The sequence below is a fragment of the Ornithorhynchus anatinus genome, chromosome 17 (genome assembly GCF_004115215.2).
Source record: "Ornithorhynchus anatinus isolate Pmale09 chromosome 17, mOrnAna1.pri.v4, whole genome shotgun sequence".
NCBI classification, from domain to species: domain Eukaryota; kingdom Metazoa; phylum Chordata; class Mammalia; order Monotremata; family Ornithorhynchidae; genus Ornithorhynchus; species Ornithorhynchus anatinus.
The window spans coordinates 20,123,829-20,137,192 of record NC_041744.1 but is presented as its reverse complement, the minus strand read 5'-3'; the positions used below and the strand labels follow the sequence as shown (position 1 = coordinate 20,137,192).

General features: G+C 49.2%; 1 protein-coding gene across 4 annotated transcripts in view; it reads left to right on the top strand.

Annotated features, from left to right (window-relative positions):
- The window catches only part of USP25 (ubiquitin specific peptidase 25), a 96,542-nt gene extending 84,664 nt beyond the window's left edge, over positions 1-11,878 (top strand). For all 4 annotated transcript variants that reach the window (XM_029082778.2, XM_029082779.1, XM_029082781.2 and 1 more), the window contains 6 exons: positions 2,797-2,975; positions 3,212-3,290; positions 5,380-5,459; positions 6,702-6,825; positions 8,936-9,131; positions 10,444-11,878. In XM_029082778.2, coding sequence (XP_028938611.2) covers positions 2,797-2,975; positions 3,212-3,290; positions 5,380-5,459; positions 6,702-6,825; positions 8,936-9,131; positions 10,444-10,616 — 831 coding nt within the window. In that variant the 3' untranslated portion in view covers positions 10,617-11,878. The remainder of the gene's footprint in view (positions 1-2,796; positions 2,976-3,211; positions 3,291-5,379; positions 5,460-6,701; positions 6,826-8,935; positions 9,132-10,443) is intronic.
- Positions 11,879-13,364: the final 1,486 nt, after the last annotated feature.

Sequence of the window (13,364 nt, the reverse complement as noted above, 5' to 3'; positions counted from 1 at the left end):
TGACAGGGACTGAAATAAGTGCTGGGGTGGATACAGACAAATTGGGTGGGACACGGTCCGTGTCCCATATGGGACTCACAGTTTTAATCCCTGTTTTACAGATGAGGGAACTGAGGCACAATAAAGTGAAGTGACTTGCCCAAAGTCACACAGCAGACATGCGGCAGAGCTGGGACTAGAACTCAGGACCTTCTGACTCCCAGGCCCATACTCAGGGCACTAAGCCATGCTGTTCCCCAGTTGGTGGCTCTTTCCTTAAAGCATGAGTGAGCTCCTTTGGGCTCACTTCAAATGAAGTAAGCTTTGGAGCAGACAGAGGGGAAAGTAAAAATAAAAAGCAGTGCCACGAATTTGCCAGACCCTGATTCCCCCAAACAGTACCTTGGTCTTGGAGGGCGACAGACTTGTAATGCAAAGCGTAGGGTAATCGCATAAGGCGTTCAGCAATTCTGCCCCGGCAGCTAAAACGCAGGGAACAGCAAATGGAATTATAAAACAGGGCGGATGAGGGAATTCAGTGGGTGGCACCAGGCCGAAGAAAAGTGCCCTTGCAACATTGAGTTCCGCTGAAGGGGCAGTTGGATCAGGAAACGAGAGTGGGACTTTTAGAGCTAAAGCAAGAGGAGCCTGGAGGGTCATGTTGGTATTTGTTAAGCGCTTACTATGTGCAGAGCACTGTTCTAAGCGCTGGGGGAGATACAGGGTAATCAGGTTGTCCCACGTGAGGCTCACAGTTAATCCCCATTTTACAGATGAGGTAACTGAGGCACAGAGAAGTGAAGTGAGGGTCGTCAGCCGGTCCGCTCTGCTCACCTGTGGGAGGCTCCACTCCAATTAAGTCAATTGAGCACAGGCCTGGAAGTCAGAAAGATCTGGGCTCTCATCCCAGCTCCGCCGCTCGTCTGCTGTATGCCTCAGGCAAGCCACTTCACTTCTCTGTGCCTCAGTTATCTCGTCTGTAAAATGGGGATTAAGACTGTGAGCCCTCTGTGGGACAGGGACTGTGTCCAACCTGATTAGCTGATATCGATCCCAGCGCTTAGTATACTGCCTGGCACATAGTAAGCTTAACAAAAATCATAAAAAAGAAATTAGGTCCCTTGAGGGCAGGAGGAAGAATTTTGAAAATGAGGAGAGATGTGGGCACGGTTCTCTGGACACCATCTCTTGTTTTTCCATGCCTATATGGAGAATCCCCTTACCAAATTAGGGTGGCATATTTTTCTGAACACCATCTCTTGTTTTTCCATGCCCATATGGAGAATCCCCTTACCAAGTAGGGTGGCGAATTTTTCTGGCCCCATCTATGAGTCCAGGGGAAAGGAGTAACATGGTTTCCAGATCACAAAACTCTTAATAAAAACATTCTAGATACCCACAAAAGAAATGCTAAAATGATCCCCTGTCTTGAAGCTTAAAATGTAGGACATTCAGATGCCAAAAGACTTAGCCTAGAGAGATTAGATTTTGGTGACTCTCTTCATTCCTTAAACATGAGGAGAGCCTTGCTGGCTTGTAAGCATTTGTGGCCATTTTCTAGGGAAGAGTTTCCAAATCCCAGAAAAACGGAACTGGGATGAAGGGCCGTTTCACTCTCCCGAGCTAAGCACGTCAATCAATACCTATTATATTCCTGTTTCTCCTGTTAGTTACTCAGTGATGGTGGTTGTTCAGTGCTCGTTATTTTCCCCGGCACTGTGCAGGATGCCAGGGTAGGTGCCAACGTCACAGATTAGCCACGGTCCTCATGCCGCAGAATCTAGGTGGGTGGGGCCAGTCAGAGACAATTTTGCAACATTCAACGTGACCAGTAAAAGAATCAATCTTGAAGGTGGGCTTCTACTATTTGTCACTAGTTGGTATCGGCCAGTCTCCCCCAATATGATCGTGAGTTCCTGGAGGATAAGTATCGTGTCATTTGCTTCTCATGAGCGGTCAGTACAGCGCTCTTCACACGATAGGCTCTAGACTGTAAGCTCGTTGTGGGCAGGGAATGTCTCTGTTTATTCTTGTATTGTCCTCTCCCAAGTGCTTAGTACAGAGTTCTCCACACAGTAAGCGCTCAGTGAATACGATCGAATGAATGAGTTAGACGCTCAGTAAACACCACCGGTGAATAACGTTGGTTATGGGCAGGGAAAGTGGCGTTTCATTCTGTCGTACTGTATTCTCCCAAGGGCTTAGTACAGTTCTCTGCACACTGTAAGCGCTCAATACATGCCGTTGGTCGATCGATTGTCTGCCAGCTGGGTGCAGCGCATCATGCCAATCACTTGGAGGAGAACGATAGTCAATCAGTCAGTTGTATTTATTGAGCACTTACTGTGTGCAGAGCATTGCAGTAAGCTTTTGGGAGAGGACAGTATAGCAATATAACAGACACATTCCCTGCCCACAATGAGGTTACAGTCTAGATGGGGAGACAGACATTAATGTAAATAAATCAATTACAGATACATTCATAATTGCTGTGGGGCTGGGAGTGGGGAGGAATAAAGGGAATAAGTCAGGGCGACGCAGAAGGGAAAGGGAGGAGAGGAAAGGATAGAGACACGATCCCTGCGCTCAAGGAGCTGGCAATCTGATCAGAAGGAGTTAGGAAAAAAAGACAAATTGAGCAAAGAGGAAAAGGAGAAGTGATGAACGTCAGGGGCAGAAGCGCCGGTCCCATGGGAAGGTCAAATAGATGGTGAAAACAAGCGGCAGTGCCCGACCTCGGTCGCGCTGTAGCTTTTGGGGCGGACTGGACGTTTGGTCTAAGCTAACGAGGCCGCCTGTTTGACATCTGTGACGCAGGCCATCAAACTGGAGTACGCCCGATTAGTGAAATTGGCCCAGGAAGACACCCCTCCGGAGACCGACTACCGCCTGCATCACGCGATCGTCTACTTCATCCAGAACCAGGCCCCCAAGAAGATCATCGAGAGGACGCTGCTGGAACAATTTGCGGACCGCAATCTGAGCTTTGACGAACGGTAATCGGGGCACCGGGTCACTCTCCGTCGGGCACTGGGCTGAGCACTCGGGAGAAAACAGTAACGATGGGAGACCGGGTCCTTGTCCTCGAGGAACTTACGGTCTAGCAGTAAGGCAGGGAAAGAGGGATGAGTTGTTTCTGGGGCAGCACCGTTTCTTCTCCCCCCGTCTGCCTCGGTGGTCTGCCTGGGTTTAAACCCCTGTCGGATCGCTGATGGATTTCTCTGTTTTCTAGGTGCCGCAGCGTCATGCAAGTGGCTCAGGCCAAACTTGAAATGATCAAACCCGAGGAAGTGAACATGGAGGAATATGAGGTCATGTCTCTCTGTGTCGTTTTCAACTAGAAAGGCAACATGTTCAAACCGGGTGTTTAGCGCTTCTTAGCAATCACTTCATCAGGACTCATTGTGGGCAGGCAGGAATGTGTCTGTTGTTATACTGTAGCCTCCCAAGCTTTTAGCACAGTGCTTTGCACACAGCAAGTGCTCAATAAATACGATTGAATGAATGAATGGATGAATCATGTTGTTTCTTGCATGCCTGTTGTGTGCTGAGCACTGTGCTAAGCTTTCGGGGGAATACAGACATGGTCCTTGCCCTCGAGGAGCTTATGATATCAGTAATTATAGTTATGATATAATTATAATTATGATCTCAGTAATTATAATTATTATATCAGTAATATATAATAATAATTATGGTATTTCTTAAGTGCTACTGTGTGCCAAGCACTGTTCTAAGTGCTGAGGTAGATGCAAGGTAATCAGGTTGTCCCACGTGGGGCTCACAGTCTTAATCCCCATTTTACAGATGGAGTAACTGAGGCACAGAGAAGTGAAGAGGCTTGCCCAGAGTCACCCGGCAGACAAGTGACAGAGCTGGGATTAGAACCCGCATCCTCTGGCTCCCAAGCCCGTGCTCTTTCCACTAAGCCACACCGCTTCTCTAAGCACTCTAAAGAGTACAGTAGAGTTAGAAGATCCAGTCCCTGCCCTCAAGTAACCTTTAATTATCTACCTTCCGCTAGTCCATAAGCTCGCTGTGGGCTGGGAGTGTGTCTGTTAAATTGTTATATTGTACTTCCCCAAGCGCTTAGTGCAGAACTCTGCACGTAGTAAGTGCTCAATAAATACGACCGACTGACTGTAATATCCGAGGTATATATTGAGTATCTATGTGTTTATACAGATATATTTTGAGAGATAGTACACACAAGCAGTCATATGTATTGAGCACCTTCTGGGCACTGCTTTGAAGTGCTTGGGGGAGTAGAGTTGAAGACACAGGCCCTTTCAGTCGTTCAGTCAGTCAGTGATCTTAATGAGCACTTACTATGTGCAGAGCCCTTTATGAAGTGCTTGGGAGAGTACAACATTACAGAGTTGGTAGGTACGTTTCCCCGCCCACAGGGAGCTGACATTATAGAGAGAGGTCTGCCCTCAAGGAGATTACCATCGATCGATGGATTGATCAATCAGTCAATCAGAGCACCAGAAGAGAGTACATTAGAGTTAGAGGTACAGCCCTTCCCCTTAGGGAGCTACGTTGCTTTTGACAGAGTGCGCCCATTGAGAACTGGGAAGTTTTGGCCATCTTGGCATTTTCAAAGTGACGTCATCCAAGCTTTTATTCGGGCACGTAGGAACCGAGCTAGTTACTAGTCAGACACGTATAAAAGTTACTACAGTTCCCTTGAAATATGTCATTTTAGGCCAACACTCATTTCACTTATTCTTTCACCAGGAAACTCACTTTGATGATAATAGTTGTGGACTCCAAAGCGCTCATTATTGTACTAAGAGCTGAGGAAGATACAATGCAATCAGATCAGACACAGTCCCTGTCCCTTATGGGACTCACAATCATAATACTACTAATAATACTATATGGCTTTTTTTAAGCTATGTACTAGTCTGAGTTTGGACATAGGCCTTGCTTTACACCCAGGATAAGGTCTCGGAGTAGGGCCCACGTGGGAATTGAACTTGTCACTCGATCCATCGTATTTGAGTGCTTACTATGTGCGGAGCACTGTACAAAGCACTTGAGAGTGTACCATAGAACAATAAACAGACACATTCCCTTGGTTTCCTGATTCCCAGTCCAACACTCTCGTTTAAAGGCAGTTGATGCCGTGACCTATTAACGTGGGATAGAACACTGTGATTTTTGCATCACTTAGTTCCCTTGACTTTTAAGCCAAATGTTAGAACTTCAACCGGCTGCATGAAATCCTAACGTGGTCGGTCCTCGGTAGGAACGTTGTTTGTTAGGCTGTGTGGAAAATGGTGGGTTTTTGTTTTTTTGTCGTCGTTGATGGTTTTGGTATTTTGAAGGAGGGTTTTGCTGTCACGACTAAATGCTAAGTGGAGTTTGAGCAATATCTATTTTTCTTTTCTGCAGAAGTGGCACCAGGACTATAGGAATTTCCGAGAAACAACCATGTATCTCATGGTAGGGCTGGAAAAATTTCAGAAAGAGAGGTGAGACAGAATTGTTTCTTTTTCTAGAAATTTTGTATCAAAATTCAGAAAGGAAGCAGATGGTGAAAGTGGGGACTTTTTGCCCACTTTGAGGGTCTTCTTTTCTAGAAAGTGCAGTGTGGTACTGAATCATTTTTGTCCAGCTGGACTTAAAAATTCTCGAACAATGGTCAATTGCTGAGAGGGTTGCCAAGATGGAGTTCGGGACTTGGTCCGGGAGCTCAGAAGCTAGAGTCTGTCAGTTGATCGGTCCTATTTATTGAGTGCTTACTGTGTGCAGAACACTGTACTAAGCACTCGGGAGGGTACAATATCACAAGCACCTTTGCTGCCCACAATGAAATTACAGTCTAGAGGGGGAGACAGACATTAATAGAAATAAATGAAATTACAGATATGTACATGAGCCGTGGGGCTGGTGGGGGGGGCGATCAATAAAGGGGGCGAGTCAGGATGATGCAGAAGGGAGTGGGAGAAGAGGAAAGGAGGGCTTAGGGAAGACTTCTTGGAGGAGTTGGCCCTTCCTTAAGGCTTTGAAGAGGGAGAGTACAGGCCAAAAGATTGAGGAGGAAGAATAAAGGAAGTAATAATACTAACGATAGTAAAGTGATAGTACTAGTAATATAATAAATAGCATCCATTGAGCCCCCATTGGATGTGAATTAGGTCCTCATTATCAATCACTCAGTGGCGTTGATAGAGTACTTACCGTGGACAGACCGCTGTACCGAGTGCATGGGAGGGTCCAGGATACTTGGTAGGCATGATTCTCTGCCCACAAGGAGCTTTCGGTCGTGTATCCCAAGATGAAAATAAAGCACATTTCTGGAAGAAAGTAGGACGGCTCTCCTCAATATGGCCCCGGGGATATCAGAGAAGTCTGAACGCTAGGGTTGTGTGTGAGTTAGCTCTTTCAAACCAGAGCATCACAGTTTGAAAGGCAGCTTTTCCACAGTGGCCTCTAAACTTCCCGAAACTTAAATGCATGTATCGGGATTATATCCTTTAGAGGGCAGTACATCCCTTCTCGCTTTAGTTTTCCGTCGGCTTTTTTTAGAGACTTGATTATTCTCAGAACGCCCTCTCGTCCCTGAGCACGTCCCGAACATTACAGTTGCTGACCTTTACGTTTATTTTCGTGAAATAAAAAAAATTCCCCCAACCCCCTCATACGGCACCGCGGTCCTCGCAGGTGCGGGCAAACGATAAATCTGCTGTGATTTTTCTCCGTTATCATCACAGTTACATGGAAGCCCTGCTTTACCTGATCTGTGCTTATCAGAACAACAAAGAACTCCTGTCCAAAGGCCTCTACAGGGGACACGACGAAGAGTTGATATCACATTACCGGAGAGAATGTCTGCTAGTAAGTGCACCCCCAGCCGTGACGGTCGGCTTTGGACGCTCAGTGACCCGTTGGCCGGGGTCGATATGTCGTAGGCTCATGACGTTGCTGGCAGGATCGCTGTTTCTTCTAGCAGGGAAGCAGCGGGGCCTAGCGAAAAGAACTTGGGGCCTGGGAGTCAGAGGACTTGGGTTCTAATCCAGTTTGCCTGCGGCATGGCCTTGGGGAAGGACCGTGACTTCTCTGTGCCTCAGTTCCCTCATCTCTAAAATGGGGATTAAAACTGTGAGCCCCGTGTGGGTCACGGACCGTCTCCAAACCGAGTAGCTCGTATCTACCCCAGTGCTTAGAACATTTCAGAGGCAGGGCAGAATGGGCCTTCAGATCCTAGGGTGAGGTCAACGGATGAGCCAATCGAATGGGGTGGGAAAGATCTGCCGGCCATTTAATAATAATAATGTTGGTATTTGTTAAGCGCTTACTGTGTGCAGGGCACTGTTCTAAGCGCTGGGATAGATACAGGGTAATCAGGTTGTCCCACGTGAGGCTCGCAGTTAATCCCCATTTTACAGATGAGGTAACTGAGGCACAGAGAAGTGAAGTGACTCGCCCACAGTCACACAGCTGACAAGTGGCAGAGCCGGGAGTCGAACCCGTGACCTCCGACTCTGAAGCCCAGTCTCTTTCCACCGAGCCACGCTGCTTCCCCAGCGTGCTTTATCGAGTGCTTTCTGTTTGCAGAGCACTTTAATGAGCTTTTGGGAGAGTACGATACGACAGATTTTTTGTTGCTTGTTTTAATGGTATTTGCTTACTATGCTCCAGGCACTGTACTAAGCACCGGGGTTGGTACACGCTAATCAGATTAGACACGGTCCCTGTCGCCCATGGGGCCCACACTCTTAATCCCCATTTTACAGATGAGGTAACCAAGGCCCAGAAAAGGGAAGCGAGTCGAGCAAGGACACCCAGGGACAAGTGACGGAGCTGGGATTAGAACCCAGGTCCTCACCCCGTTCTTTATCCACCGGGCCACGCTGCTTCTCAGTGACGAAACAAGTAGACGAAAAAACAACGTCGTAAGATAAGGACGACGGTAGACACAGTGAGATTACTAAGATCCAGGGGCGAGAGGAGAAGCAGGTTTTTAAGTTCCTCGCGGCTCAGAGGCTGACAGTCACTGCAGGGCGGGGTGGGGGATGCTCTTAGACGAGGCATTTCTTCAAAACAACTAACTTTAGACATGGCCCTACAGTGATTGCAGTACAAATATTGCAGCCACAGATTAGTTAATGAGGTTCATTAAAGTGGTGATTAACCTGAGCGGAACTGCCCTTGCCTGATTGAATGCGAAGAGCAGACACACTCCAAAGTGGAGGTGATTACCGCAATCCGTTCGACTGGAAGGAGGCTCCTGAAAAGAACGCTTTTAATAAGGATGGTATTTGTTAAGCGCTTACCAATTCAACTGCCCCACACCCTTGGGAGAATGCAAAATGGCAGCGGCTTGCGACCCCTTCCCCTCCTCCACTCCCGTAGCGTCTCTGCGCTCGTTCCCTATTCGGAAAAGGGGAATACGTCGCTGGAGAAAAGCCAGGGTGTCTTGGCGCCATCGTGCAACGTGGAAGGGCGGGCAGAGATGTCGAGATGCGGTTTTGCTTTGGCTTTCACATTTTTTGCTGATGGTGCTTATCAGATTTTAGATTATGGGGCGGCTGATTGAAGTAGTTGATGGAGGTGCCTAGCAGGGAAATATTTTTTTATCATCTGGGGATCGATTGATGAAAAAAGGAATTTGGTTTCTGGGGGCGGGGGCAAAAAGTAGCCCTCCGGCGATGCTTAAAGGAACCGCTCCGAAAATGAACGCCGCTGGAACCCTGCGAAAATATTTCAGATGTGTCATTTGATTATGCGAGGTGTTTCTCGGGAGTATTCAGTGCTTAATTGAATTGAGATTGATATGCTTAAGAATCTGCCCGACTGCCATTAGCTGGATATTGACCGTGCATACATTACACGGCTTACGTTTGCGTTCGCTAGCAATAAATAGAGTAAATTGACATTGGGGAAAATGGCGGTCTTGTCTCTCTCCCTCCCTTTCTCTCTGTCTCGCTCTCTCTTCTGCGTGAAGAAACTCAACGAGCACGCGGCACAGCTGTTTGAATCCGGCGAGGATCAAGAAGTGACCAGAGGGCTGATTATTATGAATGAATTTATCGTCCCCTGCCTACCGTTGCTGTTGGTGGATGAGATGGAAGAGAAAGACATAGTGGCCGTGGAAGACATGAGAAACCGCTGGTGCTCCTATCTCGGCCAAGAAATGGAGCGTGAGTATCGGCAGAGACGAGATAAGCCTGCTTGGCGGGTGGGGGGGAGGGGTTGCTCTTTAGGGGTTCGAAACAGCGTCGCGAAATGATCACAATAATAACGGTTTTAGTTAATCGCTTGCTGTGCGGCGGGCACTGTACTAAACGCTGGGGCGGAGCCAAGCAGATCGGGTTGGACGCAGTCCTTGTCCCACCTGGAGCTCACCGTCTCAATCCCCATTTTCCAGGCGAGGAAACTGAGGCCCAGAGAAGCGGAGTGACTTGCCCAAGGTCACACGGCAGACAAGTGGCGGAGCCGGGATTAGAACCCGTGACCTGACTCCCAGACCCGTGCTCTATCCGCTACGCTATGCTGCTTCCCCATCTCATCCCCGGGTACAATTGAAGTATGGCCATTTACAATTTGAGTAACTCACATGAGTTACGCCCTCCATGGCCTAGTGGAAAGAGCCCGGGCTTGGAAGTCAGAGGATGTGGGTTCTAATCCCGGCTCCACCTCGGGCAAGTCAGTTAATTTCTTGTTCCTTCGGTTCCCTCGTCCGTAAAACGGGGATTAAGACCGTGAGCCCCATGCGGGACAGGGACCGGGTTCGACGTGATTACCTCGTCTCTACCCCAGTGCTTACAGTGCTTGGCACGTAGTGAGCGCTTAACCATTGGCACCGTTATTGTTACCTGTGTGGGTTCTCGTTTTGGCTCCACCACCGGCCAGCTGAGTGACCGTGGGCAAGTCACTTAATATCATCCTGCCTCGGTCTCCTCCTCTGCAAAATGGGGCTCTTTTCCTCCCCGCCACTTTATTCATCATTCGTTCAAGTGTATTTATTGTACTCTTCCTGTACTGTGTGCGGAGCACTGTGCGAAGTGCTTGGGGGAGTACAGGGCAACGATAAACAGACACACCTCAGGCAGGACAGGAACTGGGTCTGTCCCGATTGATCCGTACCTGCCCCGGCGCTTCGTACGGTGCTTGGCACTTAATGAGCGCCTAACACGTACACAGTTGTCATTATCACATCCCGGCCCTCTGATAAACCTGAGGTTGACCCGTGCGTCCCTAGTACGTTTTTGGACTTCTCTCCTGGCGTCTGAATGCCCTCCACCGGCCCCGGGTTAAGAAACACGCTCCGACTGGGGACGATGGGGGTGGCGGTTGGGGGAGGGGTCCCTCGGGGACTCTTTCTGTGAGCCCTAAGGGGGACAGGGACCGCGTCCGACCCGATTTGCTCGGATCCACCCCAGCGCTCGGTACAGCGCCCGGCACATAGTAAGCGCTTACCAAATACCACCATCCTCACCGTTGCCATTGCAGCCAACTTGCAAGAGAAGCTGACCGACTTCCTGCCGAAACTCCTGGATTGTTCGACGGAGATCAAAGGTTTCCACGAGCCGCCCCAGCTCCCGCCCTATTCCACCCACGAACTGTGCGAGCGTTTCGCGGGCGTCATGCTGTCCCTCAGCCGGACCCCGGCCGACGGCAGGTGAACGGGCCTCCTCCGGGGCACGTCCGACGAACCGTTTTTAGTTCCTAACCCACGCCTTCCCGCCACGGGGTTTGCTTGTTGCTGCTAGAGTTTTTACCATTTTTTTTTTAAACTTTAACACCCGCGAAAGACGGAGCGACTCTACAGACCTCCAGCCGGGCCCCAGACGGTGAGGCCCAGAACCCCCCGGGGCTTGCGCCTCGACGGTCACCGGGACCGAGGGCACGAGACCGGAGCCCGACCGATCAGTGCCCGGGGAAACGGCCCTTCTGCCACCCGTCTCTTACAGTATTACATGGCTTTTTACCTCCCCTTTAATCCACAGCTTCCCCGTCCGGCCCCGATCGTTCTCTGACCGCCGCCGTTTTAAGTGCCCGGTGCTTGTGCGAGCCCACGGCACTTGGTAGCTTGTAAATGAAATGAAAGAATAAAGTTTTATTTATGGCTATTTCGGTGCTCGTAAGCAGGTATATTGTATAATAGTGTACGATACGGAGACTTTTCGGTGACCTTCTGCGGATGGGCTACGGGGGGCCGGGGGCTGGGGGGCGGCCCGGGCCTTGGGGATTTTAACCGGAGAGACGGCGGAGAGAACGCCTGCGTGTCGGCCCTCCGGCGATAGGTTTCAAGTCTGAACTCGCACCGGACTTCCGTACGGTCCTCACCGGACGGCCGAACTCGATCTAACGCCGGAACCTCTCCGGGCTGAACCCAGATCACGTTTCCGCTGACGGCGGCGGCTGGTCTCTTAGGTTAAAACCTCCCCGGCACCTCGTGACCTCTCCGCGGGTCAGCCTGCTATTCTTTTAAACCAATATCACGCTAGGATTTGAAGATCCCGTTTTTGAAACGGGCGAACGGCAAGAGGATTTGAATAAGGACTTTTTACTGGTGGGACTTGTTTAAAGCAAAGAAGCATTCACAGATGACATAGGTGTTCTAACCACAACCCGTATATCACCTGTAAATTGTACGCCTCTTTAACCGAGACCTGTAAAATTCCCTAACACATGCTGTGAAATCAATTGGTATTGCTGTATCGATAGAATTTGCAAATCTCTCCCACTTCTACTTACTTCCTGTCCTAGAGAGAAATCTGACGAACACAATTTTGTAGACGGAAATCATGTTGGATCTTAATGAAGAAACTTAATTTTGTGAACAGAATTCAATGCCTTAAAGGTAATCCTGTTTCCAGAACCTATTTTGATTCATAAATAATACCTTTAAAGAACACTTAGAGTAAAATGTATAATTGTCTTATGTGCGTTTGTCTCTGTGTGTGTATATGTGCGTGGGCGATAGGGCGATGTCAGCCCGGCGTTAGTGGACGGAGCACGGGCCTGGGAGTCAGAAGGTCATGGGTTCCAGTCCCGGCTCCGCCACTTGTCTGCTGCGTGACCCTGGGCAAGTCACTTCACTTCTCTGTGCCTCAGTTACCTCATCTCTGAAATGTGGATTTAGACCGGGAACCCCACACGGGACAGGGACTGTGCCCAACCCGATTAGCTTCTATCCACCTCAGCGCTTAGAGCAGCGCTCGGCACATACCGTAATTATTATTCATCATTATAAACTGGCACTTTTAAAGCATCAGATGGTTATAATAGGTGGTGGGAGGAGAAGATTTAGGGTGAAATCATTGCATTCAGTCCCCGCTCCATCCTAAAGATCCTCGTTTGGTACAGTGGATCCAAGAAAGCTACTGTTTAAGGTGCAGCTGAACCGAGCAGCTCACGGTTTTACCCGGGTTGGTTTGAGAGTTTTTAAAACGACTGGTGTGGGAGCTGGGTGGGCAGGGGTGTCCCAGAGGGGTTCAAAATTTAGGGTGCTTCACTAGCCCGTTGGACGGCTTGGGGCATCAGGTGTTTCGTGCGGCTGCACACGGTCTTGATTCGCATTGCTCATCGGGTGCACAGTGTCTGCTGAGAAAGCGCAAGGGCAAGTCAGAAGATCCCGCTGACCCAGAGTCCCGACCTCTCCTTGCCGAGTCGATCCAGGGATTCCCCGTCATCCCCCAACTTGCCGCCAGAGAATTCCAGGTAAGCCTTGGTTGGAGGTTTGCTCGGAGCCTATAAAACAGGAGAAGCGTCTGGGCATCTGATGAGGTAATAATTGTATGAACAGTAGTGTTTACTCAATGCCCGTGGGGTGCAACGCACTGTACTGAGCGCTTGGGATTCAACAGCTATTGGAGACCTGTGCCCTGCCCCGAGAAGCTTACATTTTAACCGACAAGACAGAAAATCGGAATAAATAACAGGCTGTGCCATTGATTATGCTCATAGGCGTTTAAGCTGTCTATGGGATAGCAGATGTCTACTAGAAAATGCCTGGTAGAGGTGCGGAGGGGTAGGGGAATTTATTAAAAAAAAAAAATCAGAACACCCATTGACTCGGGTTCTGCCGCATGGGTTAAATGAGGAGATGGGCTCCCTTTCGATCCTGTGTCTTTATTTTTTTTGTCAGGTGCCTCTCGGCTTCTCCCCATGAAAAATGGGCTTTGAATCAGGGCTAAAAATAATCCAGAGATGAAAGGTCTTGGGAGCTCAGGGGCCTCTAGGCCAGATCCTGACGTCCTCTCCGCTTTTGTTTAAGTTGAACTTAAACAAAGACACGCTCAGGAACGGTCCATGTGTTTCCTGGCTCTTGTCTCACCCCGCAGATGGCGGCCCGACCATCCTGAAATGTTTTCCGAAACTTCTAAGGCAGGACTGTTCTTCACGGAACAGTGGGACCAGGGTGACAC